Source organism: Mesoplodon densirostris, chromosome 16 (genome assembly GCF_025265405.1).
Source record: "Mesoplodon densirostris isolate mMesDen1 chromosome 16, mMesDen1 primary haplotype, whole genome shotgun sequence".
Taxonomy (NCBI): Eukaryota; Metazoa; Chordata; class Mammalia; order Artiodactyla; family Ziphiidae; genus Mesoplodon; species Mesoplodon densirostris.
In genome coordinates, this window is record NC_082676.1 from 43,212,607 (window position 1) to 43,235,771 (window position 23,165).

At 41.3% G+C, this 23,165-nt stretch overlaps 1 protein-coding gene across 7 annotated transcripts in view; it reads right to left on the bottom strand.

The window, feature by feature from the left end:
- Positions 1 to 522: 522 nt before the first annotated feature.
- The window catches only part of LOC132477033 (rab5 GDP/GTP exchange factor), a 119,310-nt gene continuing 96,667 nt past the window's right edge, over positions 523 to 23,165 (bottom strand). For all 7 annotated transcript variants that reach the window (XM_060079300.1, XM_060079297.1, XM_060079298.1 and 4 more), the window contains 6 exons: positions 12,630 to 12,806; positions 8,445 to 8,730; positions 6,596 to 6,746; positions 5,336 to 5,519; positions 3,787 to 3,930; positions 523 to 3,247 (listed from right to left, as the gene is read on the bottom strand). In XM_060079300.1, the coding sequence (XP_059935283.1) occupies positions 3,227 to 3,247; positions 3,787 to 3,930; positions 5,336 to 5,519; positions 6,596 to 6,746; positions 8,445 to 8,730; positions 12,630 to 12,806 (963 nt within the window). In that variant the 3' untranslated portion in view covers positions 523 to 3,226. The remainder of the gene's footprint in view (positions 3,248 to 3,786; positions 3,931 to 5,335; positions 5,520 to 6,595; positions 6,747 to 8,444; positions 8,731 to 12,629; positions 12,807 to 23,165) is intronic.

Here is a 23,165-nt window from a genome sequence, read left to right on the forward strand (position 1 = left end):
CCTACGGCCCGGCCCCTGCTGGAGAGCGAGGGAGGGAAGAGCCACAGAGCCCCTGCCCACTGGGAAAGGGAAAAATTCACGTTAGTGAACATGACTGCCCGTTACAAATGCGGAGGATGCATTTCCTGGCAAAAAGAGGCCTGGGCCCATGCGGGGGCTCTGTGCCGGGAAGTCAGAGCCGGCTTCTGGAGACCCGGGCTGAGTGCACACGGAGGGCGTGTGTATAAGCAAGAATAAACTCCCATCCCCATGCGGATGCTCCTCATGCTCTGTATTACATCCTCCTTCCGGGCAGGAGTTGGGTCAGCTCTGCGAGCACTTGTTGGTCCAATACACTAAAAGAGGTTTGTACTCTCAGGAAGAAGACCCGTGTGCTTGGTGAGACCCAGAAGGATACCACTGCCCGCCCCTCATCCTGACGACGGGTGACACTTGGACAGAACAGCTTACAAAACACCCCCAATTACTTACCGCATGTGTTCATCCCTTAGAAAACACCCATCAGACAGAAGGAAATGGAGACACAGCAAATTCAGATTTTTTATTCTGGAAAGCACATGTGCACTTATTTCAAACACAGAAAATTAATCTGGGAGTGAATGCCGTAACAGATCAGCTACTGACCATCATGCAGCAAGGTAAGTGAAATGGATTCGCTGGCCCTCGAAACCCCACAGTGCCTGCAGGAGGGTTGAAAAACTAGGATGCTGAATCCCTACGTACTGCCAAAGAAAACGCAACCGAAGTGGCAGGTTCCTAATGACGAGAAAAACTTACAGATAGAATCAAAACTGATTCAAGTCATACAGTGAAAGGACAAAAGGAAAAAGGAAAGAGATCAATATGATCTGAAACAACCATTTTAATAGTAAGTTGCTGACCTTTTATTGGACTCTGGTCCAAGATGCCTGAGGATGAGCCAGTGTGCCTGCACGGGGTCACCCCTGAATGGCAGACAGGCCCTGTCTGTGACACTCTTCTCATCCTGAGGCCCCCCCAGCAAGAGACAGCAGAGGACGAGGCCTTGTCTGCTAGTGCCCAGATAGTAACAGGTCCTCTGGACTTGCTGAGGGTCAGTGGGCCCAGGCCCCATGGGCTCCCCTCCTCCCTTTGTACACCTGGCTGACGCTGGGTTTCCGGAAGATCTCTGAGAATCACCTGCGTGGGAGAATGCTGGATTTTAAAGTGAGTGACCTGACCTCATGACAAGTCGTACCATCCAGGCATTTTTGGCACTTCCTTTCCTCATGCCTAACAGTGTCCCTGCTCCCCTGGCTACAGATGCCAGCCAGTCCCTGTGATTAAAACAAGGGCCATTAATGTTAGCAACAAGTTGGATTGAACAAACCAGTGACACTGACTTTTTTCACCTGTCTTCCTTTTATATTACTCTGCCAGTTCTAAATCTATTCCTGTAACGCTACTTCATTGGGATTTTATTAATTCAGTAGCAGCTTCCTCTAAAATCTGTTGGTCTTAGTGATACTGATGTTTCTAATAGGCCAAGCCAAATGGCTCTTTCTCAATCTTGTCTCAAAGTCTCTAAAGAGAAAACTAAATTAACCGGTTAGCCATGCATCATGTAAGCAACTCATATCATAAAAAAACTGGATAGACAAGTATGATTACTGCGCTTGAAACGTACTAAAAGGAAACAAAGGATTAACATATCAGGTTACTACGATGATTATTTTAATAACAACCTTCAGTAAAAGCCCACAAATGTTTTCCATTTAAGAATGCCTGGATATTAAAAGAAAACACAAAAAGCCTGGGATAAAATGTTCTAGGCCAATGTATTTCAGAGTGCAGGGCTGGCTCTAACTTAGAACAGAGTACAGACCTGGAGTTAAGAGACAGAAGAGCTGGCAGTCGTGCCCAAGGTTTTAGCTGCCTGTCTGCTAGAACACGGCTTGGGAGGACACAGAGGTCATTAATGGCTATGAGTTAAGGCAAAAAGCTATTAAGAAAAAGAAAAATGGTAAGAATACAAGTAACAAGAAAGAGCTGGAACAGATGCACAACTGTTTTCAAATGAAGATGGTTTGGAAGGAAAACAGGGATAAAGGAATTAGATCATCAAAATGTTATAGGAAAGAAAAATGCTTTTGGTTTTCCCGATAAATGGCAAATCAGAATTGCTTGCCTTCAAATTTCACAGGCATCGTTTTCTTAATGTTACTGATCTACCACTGGTTGCCATTTCCTTCTGAGAATGTTAATTGCATAAAAATAAATGCAAAAAAAACAAAAAACACCCAGGAACGACAACCCACTCCCTCTTCAAAGAAAACAAGAAACCCTGTTATAACTATTAGACCGACTCATCACCCTCTCTTTCCATACTGTCATCTGCATTCCAGAAGAGAACAGCTCGTTTTCACTCCAGAGCCGTGTGTACTTCATTTTTAAGCCCTTTTGAGTGAGGAAGCTGTTTTAACTTTTATAATGGAGGGAAGGGACAACAGAGAAGAAAAAGACAGTGGAACACTCTGTGCCAACTCAACTCAAACAAGACCAAATTCCTCACTGCCCACGTGGAAAATGAAACTTAAATATGTACCATGTAGGTGACTTTTAAATATTTAACTTTTTACTCAAGATAAAAGCACAAATCTGTCTTAATTAGAGTAGTATTAAAATGTGACTATTTTTTCTTCAAAGGAAAAAACAACTTAGAAAGATAGGTATGTTTCCTTGCAAGCAAAATGGAGAAAAAGGTATTACTGTTGTTACTATAATTATTAAGCCACAGACACATAAAATCCACAAAATGGATTGGGGTGGCTTTGGAAATGCAGTATCGTATCAAAGGTGCAGACTGTTTCGAACATTCTGTACAGATCGGGCTGAAACAAGAACCAAAGCAAACCTCAACCCCACCAGCAGTGAAGCGCCTCTGGGACCCTGGGAAAGACATCATGGCCTGCTCCGACGGCGAGGTCACGAATCCTCTCCGGCGCTACTCAGGATCATCCTGCCAAGTCTGCAGGTGAGGCTGAAGGGTTCTGGCGGCGCCCAGTGCGAAGCACGTGCATCATTGGACCAATTTCTGAACAGATTTTTTATAAATATATACAAATCAGTTACAGGCACTTGAAATGTCTTTGGCTGGAATAACCCAACATTGCAAGATAATGTATTCACAGAGTGTCCAGGCCCAGGCTGGGTTCAGCAGGCAATGATTATGGTTCTCTGTCTCTCTCAGAAAATGGCAGCTGTGGGATTAGGCATCAGCCAAAGCCACCTAGAAGAGAGTAAGACGGCAAGCCAGTCACACAGCAAAGCCTGGATAACTCGGCCCCACCAGCACTCTCACCAGGTTCTGGTCCTATCCCAAACCCAGGGAGCCACACCGCACACATCTATCAGTCAGGGGACAACTATTAAACCCCTAAGAAAATAGACCTCATCTAGGAGGGAATGAATAGAAATCTGAGCCTCCTGCAAGACGCAGCTGACCCTGCAGAACCACTGTGCTGCAATACAGTGTTACGTGTCTGGAAGCCCGATGAGCATTCTGGGAGGTGACTTCTCAAGCTCGCAGAATTGGAGGGGAGGCAGCCCTCAGGGTCAGCCGCTCGCCAGTGGGGATCTGAGAACACTTTTTTCCCGGCTGAGGCCTGGGTATATGGTTGAAGATGCAACACCATAACTGAGGCTGAGGGGAGATGACTGCTGATAAAAAGACAGGAAGTAATTTCTCTGGAGGAAATGAATCACCCACAATAAATGGAATAAGGACTTTCTGGTGCAATGCTGGGTCAGACCCCACCCACTGCTCACCTTCTCAGGACAAAATTCAGGATTGCTCTGACGCAGTTTGCTGGGTCTGCCCTTGATAACCGCATAGCAAAACATCGTTATCACCATCACGAAGAGGAAGTAACTGGTGTGCATGAGGTGCAAGTTTATTAATGAGCGGTCATCCTAAACAAAGAGAATAAACCAGAAACATCTGCACTGAGTTACTGAGGATTTTAATGCTGGGCTCCTGGAATCAGGGTGCACAACTTCCAGACTTGCCTCAACTATCAATTCTCACATGGGAATTGACAGTTAAACTATTAAAACTGGAGCTTGTTAAGTGAAGCTCAACTATTAAAGCTGGAGCTTGTTAAGTGAAGACAGGGTGTTCCCGACACCACCCATACCTTCCCTTGCTAAGGCAGTCCTCTGCCCGAACCGCCCCCCCCACCCCCGCCCCTGACAAGGCCCCAGAGTCTTTAACCCCTGCTCTTCTCTTTATGTCCTCCTGCTCTGACAGCCCTCAGGCTGCATGGCTGACAGCCCAAGCCTGTGTTCGTAACTCCTCCCCTGAGAGGCTGCGTCCTGCTTGGGCCTTTCCCCACCTGGACAAGCCCCTGGCTGGAAACGCCGAGGCCGGCCTTGGCTCACTCCTCCTTGATGGCCCATAGGCAATCAGCCACCAGGCCGTTATTGAGTTATTGAGATCCCAGCCAGGCCCCCACTCCTGTTCCTTCTCACAGCTCCAGGCCTCAGGCACCATCCCATTTACACGCATCAGTTGGGCAGACCAGTCTTCCTGACACACTGCTCTACAAATTCCCTAGAGCCCAAACTCAGGCAGTGATGGCCTCGTCTGAGGAGAAAGTCTAAACACCTCAGCGAGGCACAAAGGGCCTTCTGGAGCCTGGCCCCTGCCCACCATACAGCCTGATCCCCACTGCTCGCTCCTGCAGGCCCCTGGTATACCACTGTCCACAACTTGATAAAAACGAGGCATAAGAAAAGAGAAGGACCAGGCAAAAAGAAAAATCCACCTGGCATATACGGACAGAAGAAAAGAGGATTTACAAAAATTCAGTGCAGTCTGCTAAAAGTGGGCTCAAGTCTGAGCAGCAAACTAAACTAGCAAATCATCCACTAGTCCGGAGTACAGTGCCTTCTGCCCATTTCCTCCTTGCAAAGTAAAATCCTACACAGGCATCAATATCTAGCCAGAGTCATCTCCTCCTACTGACTTCTGCCTTTCTGAATTCTGAACTATTTATTGCTCAGACTGACACTAACCAAATACGCTTCAGTGAGTGGCTGCCTGGATGAGTAAGACTGACCCAGCCTCTGCTGTAGCCCCAGGTTAGGCACAAAGCAGTGCTCAATAAATACCTGCTGTTGAACAAAGCGGAAAACAAAGAACAGAAGCAATTTTCTTAACCCAATGGGCGGCATGTTTTTCCAAGTCTCCAGCACTCCACCTGGTCTCCCAACCCAGCTGGACAGCTAGAATGGCAGGGGCTAAGCTAACCCAAGGAGGTAAACAGGGCCTGCTCTAACAGTTCCTGGACACACACACATGACTGTTCTCACTTACATCTGGAACAATAACTGTAAGCTTGGGATTTAAAGCATGATAGACTTTTCCAATGGCCCCCTTGTAACACCAGAAAGGATTGTAGTCTTGAGCATATTTTGTGTTGGCATCTCTGGCAGTTGTGAAGATCTTGTACCAGAGCGTGGCGTTGCTGTACGTGTCAGGAGTACAGTGCGGCGGCTGTCTGCAGGAGAAGACGGGGCAAGACACATGCTCAGTGGCCTTGAGACATTTACTTGTGTCTCAGCCACCGGCGCTGGCATAGCACCAAGCAGAGCCACACGTGTGGAAGGGAGAAATAAGAAACATATTTTCTTGAGATAAATACCATTATATTTTTAGTTCAGTGATTTTTAAAAAAAAAATTAATAGACACATAAAGAATAAGAAATAGGCATCCGGCACTTAGGAGTCTGGGTGTTAGACTTCTGCCTTCAGAATTCAACCCATGTCCTCTCGTATATGATGTGGCCAGAGAAGGACTCGCTCCTTTTAAGCCCATTTTCTCAAATTATCTAAACTCTTAGTCACAACTGGAAGTTTTACATACAAAGTTCTCTATCAGATATTACAACCAACAGCAAATAATGCTTAACTTGTCCTACAAACCTCCAAATGTCTAAAATAGATAAATCCCAGGATAATTATTTTAAAAGGATGCACCCTAAGATTCTTTTAAATAGGCTACATCTTGTGTATTTCATGTAATTATAGGTCATTATCTCCTTTCCAGAGAAAGGAGAGGCAAGAAAAGCCTTAAAGGCAAAGCGGTTACACTGACAGCTGCTCAAAAAAAATATGAAGCAAAAGTTTCAGAAACAGTAACTATCAGTAACTATATCACGGAAAATAAGGTTCAATTTATACTATCAATTTAAAAAATAACTCTTCCTGGATAATGGAGATGAACAAAACCTTTATCTTTCAGGAGCCTTAAAGGTCATTATGGTCACAGGATCAGCTCTTATTCCATCTTTCCTGTGGCTTCTTCTACCAACAGGAAAGGCCACCTAAAACTTACACACAACAACCAGATGCTTTCACAACCTTGTCGAAACACGAACCCTGATACTTCTATGCAGAAGTTTTACCTTTAGAAAACCAAATTAAACAAACAATCCTATAGACAGGTCCCAGTGATGACAATTCTACAAAGTAACACGATGCAAGCTGTCCTGAGAATTTGCTCAGGCATCCCAGTCACGTTTACGGTAAATGGAGCTTCTTATGCACATCCACTGGGGTCAGGAAAGTACTTACACGGTGACGGGGAACACACCAGGGTGGGCTGTGAGGGTCATGCAGGCTGTGAACACCACCTGCTCACAGTGGCCGTGAAGGGCGCAGTCGTCCGAGCTCCAGGCTGTGGGCAGGGTAAAGGTAATGTTTATCTCCTCGTGGGCTTCTCTGCCTGGAAAGAGAAATTGGTTTTTTGTTAAGTAAAGCGAGAATTCATACATTTATTATTCTCTGGAATCTGAATGAATCCTGACATCAAACCCACCCAGGAACCACCTATCAGCCCACTGAAGTGGGACCCCTGCTTTTGTGGGGCTTCAGGAATAACAGCAGTTCCGAGCCAGACTCTGAGGCCTGCTCACCTGGCAGAGCCACAAAATGGCAAACAGAGAGGGGTCACTTTCAGCCAATGCCTGGAGTTGCCACGCAAGGGCCCAAGCCATGCCTGAGTGGGAAGGCTGGGGCTGGGTAAGTCATCACCATTGTTACAGCTTTCGTACAGCACTCTTACCATTTTCAAACTGCTTTTATATGTACTACTTCACTTAAAATGCACCACTATCCTACGAACATGACCAAAGAAGTGTTACTGTTCCCATTTTACATACGAGTAGACTGAGAATCAGACGGCTGAACAGACTTAAGAAAGGTCATGAGACGGGTGAGTGATGAAGCGTAAATGAATAAGGTATTCGAACGTCACAGCGGAAGGAAGAGGTCCACTTGCTACGTGGAAAACCCAGATGTCACCCTTACCTCCTTACATGGGAACAGCTCTCACCTGGTACAGCCAACAGGAGGCTGGCGGGCACTCCCAAGTTCCTTCAAGGACTTTAAAAGGTTCTTGATAACCAAACCAAAGATGATTCTTCCAAGGCCCAATCCTCTGGCACAAAGCCTTTCCTGATTATTCCAGCTGCTACTACTTTCCAACCTTCTCCTGAATCACCTACAATCACCTGAATCACCTACAGTCTGTCATGGGTTTAGTACTAGTCCAAGGGCAGTGCTCAATGTTTCATAGGTGTTTATTTTTAATATTATTTAACAAGCATTTATATAGCATTTCCTTTGTGCCAGGAACTATTTTACGTGCTTGATGAATATTAACTCACGTTATGCTTGTCTCTTCCATATCCCAAAATTCCAAAGGGAAGAGACCAGGCTTTTTCTAGTTCTTAGTACTTAGCCCAGTGCATTCACAAAATTTTAAGACTAGCAGCAATATCTGTAGTATGTACTGAAAACTCCAAAATGATGAGCCAGAATAAAATATTGGTGTTTTTAACAGACTCACAGATATAGAGAGCAGACTTGTGGTTGCCGAGGGGTGGGCTGGTGGGGGAGGGATGGATTGGAAATTGGGATTAGCAGAGGCAAACTATTATATACAGGATGGATAAACAACAAGGTCCTGCACAGGGAACCATATTCAATATCCTATGACAAACCATAATGGAAGAGAATATGAAGAACATATATAACTGAGTCACTTTGCTGTACAGCAGAAATTAACACAACATTGTAAATCAACTATACTTCAATAAAATTTTAAAAATACAAAAACTCAAAAATTTTTAAATGTGTGTTTTTAAATATTAAGACCAGAAATAGGCCTTATAATTTTTTCCCAGTCTCCTACTCTTATGGGCTTTTATTGAGAGCCTACTGCATACCAAACACTTTAATAGGTGAAGATGTAATAGAAATGGTCCCTTCTTGGCTTCGTTTAGTTCAAACTCAACAAAAGGGAAGACATACACAAAAAATAAAAAGCAGTCTGATGAGTAAAACCGTACACTCTAGTGCTCTGTGTTGTAACAGCTGTTACCTGAGAAAGCCTGGAGGGAAGTGGCTAACACTCACATACCTGAGAGTCCAATCTGATGCCCGAGAACCGTCGAGTACAGATGGGTGACGTTGCGAGAGTACCCGCCAAAGGGTTTGAGTGGGTCCAGGGTTAGGGTGATTGCAACTGAGATGTTCACTGGGCCTGAATCCTCCAGGGACTGTGGGGACTGGGTGGACATCCTGGCCTGGCCACTGGTCACTGTGCTTTCCAGAGCTGTGGTGTCGTTTGTGAGATGCTTTAGTGTTTCATTCTCTGATACGCACAAGTCCAAATCATTAAACCGCAGCAGAAAAGTATTCCAATCCTTCAGTAAAACGAGAGAGAGGAAAACAAGCCTGAGCCGACTGAAAGCACTGCCAGTGCAATGACAGTCATAACCCCCGGTGCAGCGTCACACAACAGGGGAACCATGCCTCAGAGTCAGTCCTTCAAAATACAGCAACACAGCCTTCAGCCTCTTGTGCTGGCGTAATAGTGTGGTTTTTCAACCACTCTCACATTCAAAATCTAAAATATAGACATTTCATTGGCATGAGTTATTACACTGTGAGATTAAGCCAATCAGGAAAATATGTAAAGAAAAAAAGGGTATTAAACTTACAGGAAATGATCTAGCCTCAGAATCAAGCTTGAAAAGAAAGCTTGAACAAAAGTAGTAAAACATTAAAAGTATTAATCCAAACTCATTTAGCAGTTACAATTAGTTATTTTTTAAAAATTAAGGCCGCCTTAAAATATTTTCTCATAAGGTCAATATTCTACACCTTGCTTTCTGTCTTGGGAATGCAAAACTGCAGTAAATACCAACACTCATGTGGTACTTTTCCCCCTCGTCATGGACTTTGGATGTCACTTTACAACAGGAACAATTTCAAAAGGGAGGAGAAAAGATGTTTTCAGGCTTCTCTTAATATATGTACTGATGGTTTAAATTATAAGCAGTTTTAAAACTGACACCAACAAAGTACCCACCAGGGTGTGTTTTTAGTTTTAGCAGACACCCAAAGATGAACTCAGGCTAAAATAGCAATAACAAATCAACCAAGGCTGTTACATACAACTTCTTTCTCCCAAGCAACATTATCTACAAAAAGGTGCCAAAGGTGAAGACAAACCAAGTTACATTTTTTAAAATAAATTTATTTATTTCATTTATTTTATTTTTGGCTGCACTGGGTCAGCATTGCTGCATGCAGGCTTTCTCTGGTTGCGGCGAGCGGGGTCTACTCTTTGTTGAAGTGCGCAGGCTTCTCATTACGGTGGCTTCTGTTGTTGCGGAGCATGGTTTCTAGGCACGCGGGCTTCAGTAGTTGTGGCTCATGGGCTCCAGAGCACAGGCTCAGTAGTTGTGGCGCATGGGCTTAGTTGCTCCGCAGCATGTGGGATCTTCCCGAACCCGTGTCCCCTGCATTGGCAGGCAGATTCTTAACCACTGCGCCACCAGGGAAGCCCCAAGTTACTTTTTTTAAAAAAATTTATTATTATTTTTGGCTGCACTGGGTCTTTGTTGCTGCACACAGGCTTTCTCTAGTTACGGCGAGAGGGGGCTACTCTTTGTTGCGGTCCGCGGGCTTCTCATTGTTGTGGCTTCTCTTGTTGCAGAGCATGGGCTCTAGGCATGCAGGCTTCAGTAGTTGTGGCACATGGGCTCAGTAGTTGTGGCTTGCGGGCTCTTGAGCACACGCTCAGTAGTTGTGGCACACAGGCTTAGTGGCTCCGCGGCATGTGGGATCTTCCCGGGCCAGGGCTCGAACCCGTGTCCCTTGCATTGGCAGGCAGATTCTTAACCACTGCGCCACCAGGGAAACCCCAAGTTACATTTTGAATAACTCTAACATTGATTAAAAATGCCATTCGGAGTAATCCCTAACCAGTCAGGTCTACCTTTATAGCCTCAGTTTATCAGTATCTGGCATTTAGTAAGAAGGCAACCAGATATTTCAAATTACATTTTCCCTGACACCTACAAACTCAGCAGACCATTAAAGAACATTAGGGCTGAAAATGAACATCCTAGTCTCACCCCTTCCTATTCCAGACATGAGGAAACTGAGGCCCAGAGCAAATTAGGGACTCTCCAATGCCAGCTGAGTTGAAGGCAGACTTAGAATTGTTTTCTGATTCACAGCGCCAAACTTTCCCCATACACCTAGGATCCTCATTTGAAAATAAAATCACTAAATTAATCATAATCAAAGTTCTGCAGCATCTTGCAGCTCTGCTTTCCTGCAGAGTTCGAGTCCATTTTGAACAGCTGGCCAAGGCCAATGTCAGGCCCCATTTTGATTAAGGGCTAATTATCCAGGCTACATCTTAACCATTGGCCTTGGCCACGTGTTCAACATGGACTTGAGCTTTGAGGGAGAGCAATGTCAGGATGCTGAAGAACTTTGGTTGCGACTAGCATGTTCATTTTCGGCCCTAATGTAGGTACAGCCTGTTTCGATAACCTTTAAAGATTCAGGCAGGGTGAGAAAAGGGGGAGAATTAAGCCAGCCAGTAGGTTTTCTGGTAAGAAACTCTTTGGAAGGGTTTCACAGGAGAAATAGCTAAAACTTGTTACTTTGTATTAGAGAGTTAATGTGGGAAGGTGGTCCCTCTTGCTAACATCACCTATGATCTAGAATGCCACAGAGCACAAGAGGAAGCATAATCCCCATAACACTGAGCAAAACTCTCCTCTTCATCACAAGGCACACACGATGCAACAATAATGCAATCCCTATCCCCGCCCCCATGTCCACTCTCACCAACGAACACACCCAAGAAGAAAAAGTGTAAGAGAAGACACTCACAGAATCTAAGATGGGAACTAATTTGTCCTAAAAGACACTTATCCACCAGTAAATTCACCATATCATTGATTCAGCATAATTTCTAACACATGAAATAAATTTATTAATAGGTATATTGTTATTCGCCTCTATTAAACAAGATTATCAACTTTGTATTGTTTTCTGATATGCAGAAACACTTCTTAAATTTATTTTATGATATTTTTGATTTTTGGCTGCATTGGGTCTTTGTTGCTGCATGCAGGCTTTCTCTAGTTGTGGTGAGCCGGGGCTACTCTTTGTTTTGGTGTGTGGACTTCTCACTGCGGTGGCTTCTCTTGTTGCGGAGCACAGGCTCTAAACGTGCAGGCTTCAGCAGTTGTGGCATGCAGGCTCCATAGTTGTGGCTCGTGAACTCTAGAGCGCAGGCTCAGTAGTTGTGGCACACAGGCTTAGTTGCTCCACGGCATGTGGGATCTTCCCAGACAAGGGCTCGAACCTGTGTCCCCTGCACTGGCAGGCAGAGTCTTAACCACTGTGCCACTAGGGAAGTCCCACACACATCTTTTAAAATCTGTATTATGACTGTTCAAAAACTATTATATGCCTAGACTAACGATTAAAGAGCAATGCCCAAATAATTCACTTAAATTGACCAAAAAATAAAATCTAGAAGGCAAGTCTGTAGATTACTGACGCTTTCCTTGATAAGAAAAAGACAAATATATTTGGAAATAAGATCCTGCTTTCTAATTTCTTTAGAATTTCCTCTCTCCAATGAAAAAGCTATCAGTACAGCTGATAAAACTCCATGACAATATATGGCTTTAAAATAACAAATGTTGGGGCCTCCCTGGTGGCGCAAGTGGTTGAGAGTCCGCCTGCCGATGCAGGGGATACGGGTTCGTGCCCCGGTCTGGGAGGATCCCATATGCCGCGGAGCGGCTGGGCCCGTGAGCCATGGCCGCTGGGCCTGCGCGTCCGGAGCCTGTGCTCCGCAACGGGGGAGGCCACAACAGTGAGAGGCCCTCATACCGCAAAAAAAAAAAAAAAAAACATACCTAAAATAACAAATGTTTACAGTTTTTAAAAATTGTAGTTAGCTAACTTAATATGAATAGCAAAGAAGTTAGTTCTTGATCTTCTTGATCAACATTTTACAAATATACTTTCCGAAAGACATGTTTCATTGCTGAAACAGTCTAACTAAAACTGGTAGCATTATTTAAATCAATAACTATCTGCCTAGGTTATTTCCTAACAAAGTGAGTCACAGCAAGACGGAAGACCAAAAATTCTGAATAAATATTACTCTTTCTCACTGGGATAAAAGTCACAACCAAAGAAAGGTACGTGGAGAGCCAAAAGGTGTTTTCCCACTCTATAAAGGTCCAGCCAGTCTGAAAGGAGAACTTAGAATTTACTATACCTCTGCCATTTCTGGTGACTTAATCTCCTTGATTTTGAAGAAATAGCCCAAGGTCAGGAAAGCTATTGCCATGGCGCTTACACTGATCATAAAGACCACCAAGGGGGGCCGGCTGCTGATATACACCTTCAGGTTCTCCAGGGGGTTGATGTTGAACATTATTCTGATCAGCTCCACCTGAAAGAAAGGAATCAGAAGACTCACCCACTGACTCGTCAAAAGAAAAACTGACTCTCACTTCTGTTTCCTTTGACGGTTTTGGGGGATGAGGAGGTCACTCATTATTGAACTTGAGAACTATATGATCATGAATCCATTCAAAAGACTGGAAGGAAATCAAAGACCACTAAATGCTAATTGTCATTATTTCCAAGTGGTAGGATCTTGAAAGATAGGCATTCTTTCGGCTTGAATTTTCTAATTATTCTTTAATGAACATTTGCTACTTCCATATTACTTAAGAAAATGTTTAAGTAAGTCAGTAATACGACACAAATACATGCCAACATGTACAAAAATAAACTGAGGATGCTCTCATTTCCTACCACTGAAGAGCTGAATCCTATTTATTCAACATTCTGTCCTGTTCACCACGATACTCATGCCCATCCCAGCACCTGGCAGAGAGTAGGCACTCAATAAATACTGAATTTTATCACTCTCCTGATTAAAGCCCTCCTAAGGCTTCCCACTGGACCCGGCATGAGATTCCTGTGAAGGCCCACAGGGTGTCATGATCCAGAAGCCCCGCCAACCTCCATGACTACATCTCCACCAACATTCCCTCCTCATTCACCGGCCACTGGCCACACTGGCCTTGCTATTTTTCAGGATCAGCCTGTCAATTTCTGCAAAGAAGTCAGCTGTGACTTTGACAGGGATTACACTGAATCCACAAATCAGTCTGGGGAGTACCACCACTTTAACAATATTATCTTCCAGTCCATGAACCTGGGATGCCTTTCCACTTATTTCTGTTCTCTTTCATTTATTTCAATATTTTGTAGTTATCAAAGTATATGTTTGCACTTCTTTTGTTAAACTTATTCCTAAGTATTTTATTCTTGGAATTTTGAACATGTCCTATCTGCAGGTTTTTTACCTCTGCCTGGAATGCTTTAGCCCCAAATTTCCACATGCTTGCTCTTCTTAGAATGCAGGTCTATGCTCAGTAGTCAGCTCCTCAGAGAGGCCTTCCCTGACCACCCTCAGCCCCCCGCCTCCCAGGACCCTGCTTGACTTCCTTCACACTGTTTAGTTAAATTTCTACTTGTTTATAGTCTATCATCCCTCATTTGTGAGCTCCAAGAGAGCACACATTTTGCCAGTCTTGCTCACTGCTATGGCCCTGGCTCCTGGTCCCTAGAACAGTAGCTGGCATGTAATAGGCTCTTATATACATGATCAGACTACAACACTAAAACTATTTTAAAAATCTGTGCCAGCTTTTAAATTTTAGAGAGAAAAAGATGCATCAACAGCCCCTAAGAACCAATAGCAACCATGTGCAACAAGCCAGGCTGTGTACCTGTTTGTTTTCACAGGAGTCTTTGACTCAACATTCTGTTTCTGAAATTTATCTCTGTTGATTCAGTCTACTGGGTTTACCTGCTGTATAGGATGCAACTGTATCACAGTTATCACAGGCACAGAAGCCCAGCTGGGTTCTTCCCACTGTTTCACTCACAAAGGGCACCACAGCAGGCACAAGAGTGGTTCTAACACAATGAGGTCACCAGTAGGCCCATCTGCAACTTGACTCTGCACTGTCAGACTCTCCGAGGGAGTCATACCAGTTTACACTTCCCCCAGCAAGGAAAAGGCTTGCTCCATTTCCCAACATTCATGCCAACACTTGATGTTCTAAGGCAATCTTGTGCATCTGGACCAACAAGATCATGTGAAATTGTATCTCACCATTATTTTAAATTACATCTCCCTGAAACAGAATATCTTTTTACTTCTTTATCGGCCATTCAGATTCTTCCTAGGTGAACTGCCTGAATCTTTGGCCATTTACCAGTAGGATGTTTGTCTATGTCTTCTTAATGTTTAAAATAATTTTTTGATATTTTAGACACTGAGGCTTTTCCTATTTTTTAAAAATGACATATATAACTACTCCAAGCTTTACAACAAAGGTGAATCATCACAACAAGCCAGCTTTACAACATATGCTAAAGGAACTTCTCTAAGTGGGAAACACAAGAGAAGAAAAGGACCTACAAAAACAAACTCAAAACAATTAAGAAAATGGTAATTGGAACATACATATCAATAATAACCTTGAATGTAAATGGATTAAGTGCCCCAACCATAAGACACAGATTGGCTGAATGGCTACAAAAATAAGACCCATATATATGCTGTCTACAAGACCTACTTCAGACATAGGGACACATACAGACTGAATGTGTGAAGGGATGGGAAAAGATATTCCATGCAAATGCACATCAAATGAAAGCTGGAGTAGCAATACTCAGATCTGATAAAAATAGACTTTAAAATAAAGACTGTTACAAGAGATAAGAAGGGACACTACATAATGATCAAAGGATCAATCCAAGGAGAGGATATAACAATTATAAATATATATGTACCCAACACAGGAGCACCTCAATACATAAGGCAAATGCTAACAACCAAGAAAGGAGAAATCGACAATAACACAATAATAGTAGGGGACTTTAACACCCCACTTACACCAATGGATAGATCATCCAAACAGAAAATAAATAAGGAAACACAAGCTTTAAATGACACAACAGACCAGACAGATTTAATTGATATTTATAGAACATTCCACCCAAAAGTGGCAGAATACACTTTCTTCTCAAGTGCACATGGAACATTCTCCAGGACAGATCACCTCTTGGGTCACAAATCAAGCCTCGGAAATTTAAGAAAATTGAAATCGTATCAAGCATCTTTTCTGACCACAATGCTATGAGATTGGAAATCAATTACAGGAAACAAAGTGTAAAAAACACAAATACATGGAGGCTAAACAGTGTGCTACTAAATAACCAAGAGATCACTGAAGAAATCAAAGAAGAAATAATAAAATACATAGAAACAAATGACAATGAAAACACTACGACCCAAAACCTATGGGATGCAGCAAAAGCAGTTCTAAGAGGGAAGTTTATAGCAATTCAATCTCACCTAAAGAAACAAGAGAATTCTCAAATAAACAATATAACCCTACACTTAAAACAACTAGAGAAAGAAGAACAAAGAAAACCCAACCAAAGTCAGTAGAAGGAAAGAAATCATAAAAATCAGAGCAGAAATAACTGAAATAGAAATGAAGAAAACAATAGCAAAGATCAATAAAACTAAAAGCTGGTTCTTTGAGAAGATAAACAAAATTGATAAACCATTAGCCAGACTCCTCAAGAAAAAAAGGGAGACGACGCAAATCAATAAAATTACAAATGAAAAAGGAGAAATAATAACTGACACTGCAGAAATACAAAGGATTATAAGAGACTACTACAAACAACTATATGTCAATAAAATGGACAACCACAAAGAAATGGACAAATTCTTGGAAAGGTACAATTTTCCAAGACTGAAACAGGAAGAATTAGAAAATATAAACAGACCTATCACAAGTAATGAAATTGAAACCATAATTAAAAATCTTCCAACAAACAAAAAAGTCCAGGACCAGATGGCTTCACAGGCGAATTCTATCAAACATTTAGAGAAGGGCTAACACCGATCCTTCTCAAACTCTTCCAAAAAACTGCAGAGGGAGAAAAACTCCCAAATTCATTCTACAAAGTCACCATCACCCAGATACCAAAACCAGAAAAAGTATCACAAAAAAAGAAAATTATAGGGACTTCCCTGGTGGTGCAGTGGTTTAGAATCCGCCTGCCAATACAGGTGACATGGGTTTGAGCCCTGGCCTGGGAAGATCCCACATGCCGTGGAGCAACTAAGCTTGTGCACCACAACTACTGAGCCTGCACTCTAGAGCCCATGAGCCACAACTACTGATCCCCCGTGCTGCAACTACTGAAGCCTATGCTCCTAGAGCCTGTGCTCCACAACAAGAGAAGCCACCGCAATGAGAAGCCTGTGCACTGCAATGAAGAGTAGCCCCCACTCGCCACAACTAGAGAAAGCCCGTGTGCAGCAACGAAGACCCAATGCAGCCAAAAATAAATAAATTTAAAAAAAAGAACATTATAGACCAGTATCACTGATGAACAAAGATGCAAAAATCCTAAACAAAATACTAGCAAACAGAATCCAATAACATATTAAAAGGATCATACACCATGATCAAGTGGGATTTATCCCAGGTATGCAAGGATTCTTCAATATACTCAAATCAATCAATGTGATACACCACATTAACAAATTAAGGAATAAAAAACCATATGATCATCTCAATAGATGCAGAAAAAACTTTTGACAAAATTGAACACCCATTTATTATAAAAACTCTCCAGAAAATGGGCATAGAGGGAACCTACCTCAACATAATAAAGGCCATATATGACAAACCCACAGCAAGCATCATAGTAAAAAACTGAAAACATTTCCACTAAGATCAGGAATAAGACAAGGATGTCCACTCTTGCCACTATTATTCAACATAGTTTTGGAAGTCCTGGCCATGGCAATCAGAGAAGAAAAAGAAATAAAAGGAATCCAAATTAGAAAAGAAGTTACACTGTCACTGTTTGTGGATGACATGATACTATACATAGAAGATCCTAAAGATGCCACCAGAAAACTACTAGAACTAATCAATGAATTTGGTAAGGTTGCAGGATACAAAATTAATGCACAGAAATCTCTGGCATTCGTATACACCACCAACAACAAAATCAGAAAGAGAAATTAAGGAAACAATCCCATTTACCATTACAACAAAAACAATAAAATACCTAGGAATAAACCTGCTTAAGGAGGTGAAAGACTTTATTCAGAAAACTATAAAACACTGATGAAAGAAATCAAAGATGACATAAACAGATGGAGAGATATACCATGTTCTTGGACTGGAAGAATATTGTGAAAATGACTATACTACCCAAAGCAATCTACAGATTCAAGACAATCCCTATCAAACTACTAAGGGCATTCTTCACAGAATTAGAACAAAAAATTTTACAATTCGTATGGAAACACAAAAGAGTCCAAATAGCCAAAGCAATCTTGAGAAAGAAAAACGGAGTTGGAGGAATCAGGCTCCCCGACTTCAAACTATACCACAAAACTACAGTAATCAAGACAGTATGGTACTGGCACAAAAACAGAAATATAGATCAATGGTACAGGATTGAATGCCCAAAGATAAACCCACGCACATATGGTCACCTAATTTACGACAAAGGAGGCAAGAACATACAATGGAGAAAAGACAGCCTCTTCAATAACTCTTACAGGAAAACATAGGAAAAACACACTTTGACCTAAACCACAGCAAGATCTTTTTTGACCCACCTCCTAGAGTAACGGAAATAAAAACAAAAATAAACAAATGGCACTTAAAAAGCTTTCGCACAGCAAAGGAAGCCATAAACACGACAAAAAGACAACCCTCAGAATGGGAGAAAATATTTGCAAATGAAACAACAAAGGATTAATCTCCAAAATATACAAACAGCTCATGGAGCTCAAAATCAAAAAAACAAACAATCCAGTTAAAAAATGGGCGGAAGACCTAAATGTCTAAATTTCACCAAGGAAGACATACAGATGGCCAAGAGGCACGTGAAAAGATGCTCAACATCACTAATTATTAGAGAAATGCAAATCAAAACTACAATGAGGTTATCACCTCACACCAGTCAGAATGGCTATTATCAAAAAATCTAGAAACAATAAATGCTAGAGAAGGTGTGGTGAAAAGGGAACCCTCTTGCACTGTTGGTGGGAATGTAAACTGATCCAGCCACTATGGAGAACAGTATGGAGGTTCCTTAAAAAACTAAAAATAGAACTACCATATGACCCAGCAATCCCACTACTGGGCATATACCCTGAGAAAACCATAATTCAAAAAGACTCATGTACCACAATGTTCCACTGCAGCACTATTTACAATAGCCAGGACATGGAACCAACCTAAATGTCTATCAACAGATGAATGAATAAAGAAGATGTGGCACATATATACAATGGAATACTACTCAGCCATAAAAAGAAATGAGTTATTTGTAGTGAGGTGGATGGACCTAGAGTCTGTCATACAGAGTGAAGTGAGTCAGAAAGAGAAAAATACCATATGCTAACGCATATACATGGAATCTAAAAAAAAAAAAGGCACTGATGAACCCAGTTGCAGGGCAGGAATAAAGATGTAGACCTAGAGAATGGACTTGAGGACATGGGGTGGGAGGGGGAAGCTGGGGTGAAGTGAGAGTAGCATCGACATATATAACTACCAAATGTAAAACAGTTAGCTAGCGGGAAGCAGCAGTATAGCACAGCGAGATCAGCTTGGTGCTTTGCGATGACCTAGAGGGGTGGGATAGGAAGGATGGGAGGGAGGTTCAAGAGGGAGGGGATATGGGGACATATGTATGCATATGGCTGATTCACTGTGGTGTACAAGAGAAACTAACACAGTATTGTGAAGCAATTATACTCCAATAAAGATTAAAGAAAAAAAACCACTGTAGTATAGCAGAAACTAATGCAACATTGTAAATCAACTGTACTCTAATAAAAATTTAAAAAATATTGCAAGCAATAACAGTGTTTCTTTCCAACACTTATTTCATTGTTTTTTCTTTTTCTTACTACTTTGACTAGAACCTTCAGTGAAATGATGACTAGAAGTGGCAACAATAGGAATCCTTGCCTCATTCCTGGCTTTAAAGCAAATGCTTCTAATGCTTCACTATTAAATATGGCATATGTTTCTGAAATTCCTCACCAGGTTAAAGTACCCTCTACTTCATGTTTGCAAAGATAATTTCATTATAAATAAGTGTTACACTTTAATGAATGCTTTATCTGCAACCTCTGAACAATCAATTTTTCTCCTTTGTTAATAGGAACTATGTTAATTTTTTTCATGATGACTCACATTTTCATTCTTTGGATAGACAATATAATCATCTTTTAAAACTATATTGCTGACTTATGTTTGCTAAATTTTATTCTGCATTTCCACACCTATTCACAAGTGAGATAAAAAAATTATAAGGCATTATCATTCTCTCTTTGACTGTATATACTCCTTGACTAGTATGACTAAGTCTTTCTAGTATCATAAGATTAACTGAATGTGTTCACTCATCTATTTTCTAGAACAATGTGTGTAAGATATTTGCTTCTATTTCTGGGAAGCTTGATAGACCTTGACCAAAAAACCATCTGGACTTCTCAAGTTTTTCTCTAGTTTAGTATTTTGGTGGGCTGTCTTAACTACTTATTCATGTTTTAAAAATAAGTCTATGTTTTCTATTTCTAGAAAGTCAATTTTGATTAGATGTATTATTCTAGGAAATTGCCCATTTTATATATTTTTTAAAGATTTCTGGCACAGTATTATCTTGTGATTTGTTCAATTTTTACTTGTAGTCATGTTCTTTTTCATTACAGATGTTTTTGTGTTTGTTTTCTCCTCTCTCCTTGTAATCAGTTTTACCAGAGCTGTATTGTATTTGTGTTTTCAAAGAGCCAGTATTTGGTTTTATAGAGTGTATCTAGATAATTTCTTTTTTTTTCTTTTTCAATAATTTCTACATTTAAAAATAATTATTTTTCTCCATCTGCCTTCTTTGGGTTAATTCAGTTTGGTTTTTCTAACCTCTTCAGTTGGAATCTTATCTCGGATTTTTTTGTTCTTTTTTAATGGAAGCATTTCAAAATACAAACTTCCCTCAACATACTCCTTCTTTAGCTGCATTACTTTCCCTCACCATTAGCATCAATCTAATCCATCAGCAAATCTTGTTGATTTTCTTTCCAAAATGCATCTCAGATCTACCCACTTTGCCCTATCTTCTTGTTAAGATGACAGAGACTGATCACTGTATCAGTCCTCTACATGTCTCTACAGCCCTACGACCTCTATATCCAAGCGCCCACTGAACATCCTTATATATTCTACATCATGTCCAAAACTGAACTAATCTGCATCCCTGCCTAATCTGACTCTTCCTCCTGTATTCCTCATCTCAATCTAGAACTTTGGAAAACATCCTAGACTACTTCTGCCCCATATCCAAGTAACTACTAAGTGCTAAAGATTATATATTTTTTAAAATAAATTTATTTATTTATATTTTTTATTTTCGTCTGCGTTGGGTCTTCGTTGCTGTGTGTGGGCTTTCTCTAGTTGCAGAGAGCAGGGGCTACTCTTTGTTGTGGTGCGTAGGCTTCTCATTGCAGTGGCTTCTCTTGTGGAGCACGGGCTCTAGGTGTATGGGCTTCAGTAGTTGTGGCTCGCAGGCTCTAGAGCACAGGCTCAGTAGTTGTGGCACATGGGCTTAGTTGCTCCGTGGCATGTGGGATCTTCCCAGACCAGAGCTCAAACCCGTGTCCCCTGCATTGGCAGGCAATCGGATTCTTAACCACTGAGTCACCAGGGTAGTCCAAGATTCTATTTCTTTAACATCGCTTACTTCTGACTCTTCCCTTCCACACTCCTCTGCTACTCCCCTTAGTTCAGGCCCTCATCGTCATCTTTTGCAACTATTGCTAAGAGTCTCAATTGGATCTTCTTGCTATCAGTCAAATAATCCATCTTCACATGCTGTCAAGAGTGATTTTTCCACATGCAAATCTACTCATGTTATTGCTTAATTATCTCAGAGCTCCAAATGACCTAGGGATAAAGTCCAAGTTCCTTGTAATGGTAGTCCACCAAAAACTAGGTCTTGTCTACTTCTCAATGGTTTGACTAACTGCTTGCAATTCCCAGAACATATTAGACGACATTACAGCTTCAGGCCTGAATCCACTGGTCCTCCTGACCATCACAAACCACATCTTACTACTTCAATTGCCCTCTTTCAAGGCTCAGCTGAAGGGTTACCTACTCTATGAAACTTTTCCCTCCCCCACCAGCCCCTCAGGGAGAAGTGACCACTTTCACTTTTATGCCCCCACTATACTCCAAAAAATTTCTCACACAGAATGAAACACCTTACTGCCGTTGCCTGTGTATACATCTATCTTCCCAACCAAGCTGTAAACCTCTCAAGGGCAGGTACAACATCTTATCGTCTCTATATTATCAATATCTAGACACAAAATAGGTGATTTAAAAATGCAAGTTCATTAAATGAATGAATCAATGAATCCAGACTTAAACTAAAAAATAATCTAGAAAGCGATTTCAGCAAGGATTGCAGGATACAAGGCTAATATACAAAAGCCAACTGCTTTCCTATATACTAGCAAGGAACAAGTTGAATTTGAAATTAAAAACACAATATCATTTATATTAGCACTTCCCCCATAAAATACTTAAGTATAAATCTAACAAATGTGTACAAGATCTATATGAGGAAAACTACAAAACTCTCATGAACAAAATCAAAGAACTAAATAAATGGAGAGATATTTCATGTTCATGGATACAACAACTCAATATGTCAAGATGTTAGTTCCTCCCAACTTGACCTTCAGGTTCAACACAATCCCAATCAAAATCCCAGCATGTTATTTTGTGGATATCAACAAACTTCTTCTTAAGTTTATACGGAGAGATAAAAGAACCAGAATAGTCAATACTGAAGGAGAAGAACAAAGTGGGAGGAATGACTGTATTTGACATCAAGACTTACTATAAAGCTACAATAATCAAGACAGTGTGGTACTGATTGGCAAAAGAACAGACAGATACATCAAAGAAACAGAATAGAGAGCCCAGAAACAGACCAACATAAATATAGTCAGGTCACCTTTGACAAAGCAGCAAAAGACAATCTTTCAACAAATGGTGCTGCAACAACTGGACATCCACATGCAAAAAAATAAATCTAGACACAACCTTACACTCTCAACAAAAAAGAACTCAAAATGGATCACAGACCTGAATGTAAAATGCAAAACTATACAACTCCTAGAAGGTAACATTGGAGAAAACCTTGAGTTCGGTGATGACTTTTTAGATGAGGACACCAAAGGCACCATCCATGAAAGAAGGAAGTGGTAAGCTGGACTTAATTAAAATTAAGAATTTCTGCTCTACAAAAGACACTGTTAAGAGAATGAGAAAATAAGCACAGACTGGGAGCAAATATTTGCAAAAGATATCTGATAAAGGACTGTTCTCCAAAACATACAAAGAACTATTAAAACTCAACAATAAGAAAATAAACAACACATTTTAAAAATTAGCCAAAGAGCTTAACAGACACATAAACAAATAAGATTTTCAGATAGCAAATAAGCATATGAAAAGGTGCTCCCAAATCACATGTCATCAGGAAATGCCAATCAAAACAAGATACCATGACACACTTATTCGAAAGGCCAAAACCCAGCACACTGACAATACCAAATACTGGCAAGGATGTTGAGCGATAGGAACTCTCTATTCATTAAATAGGA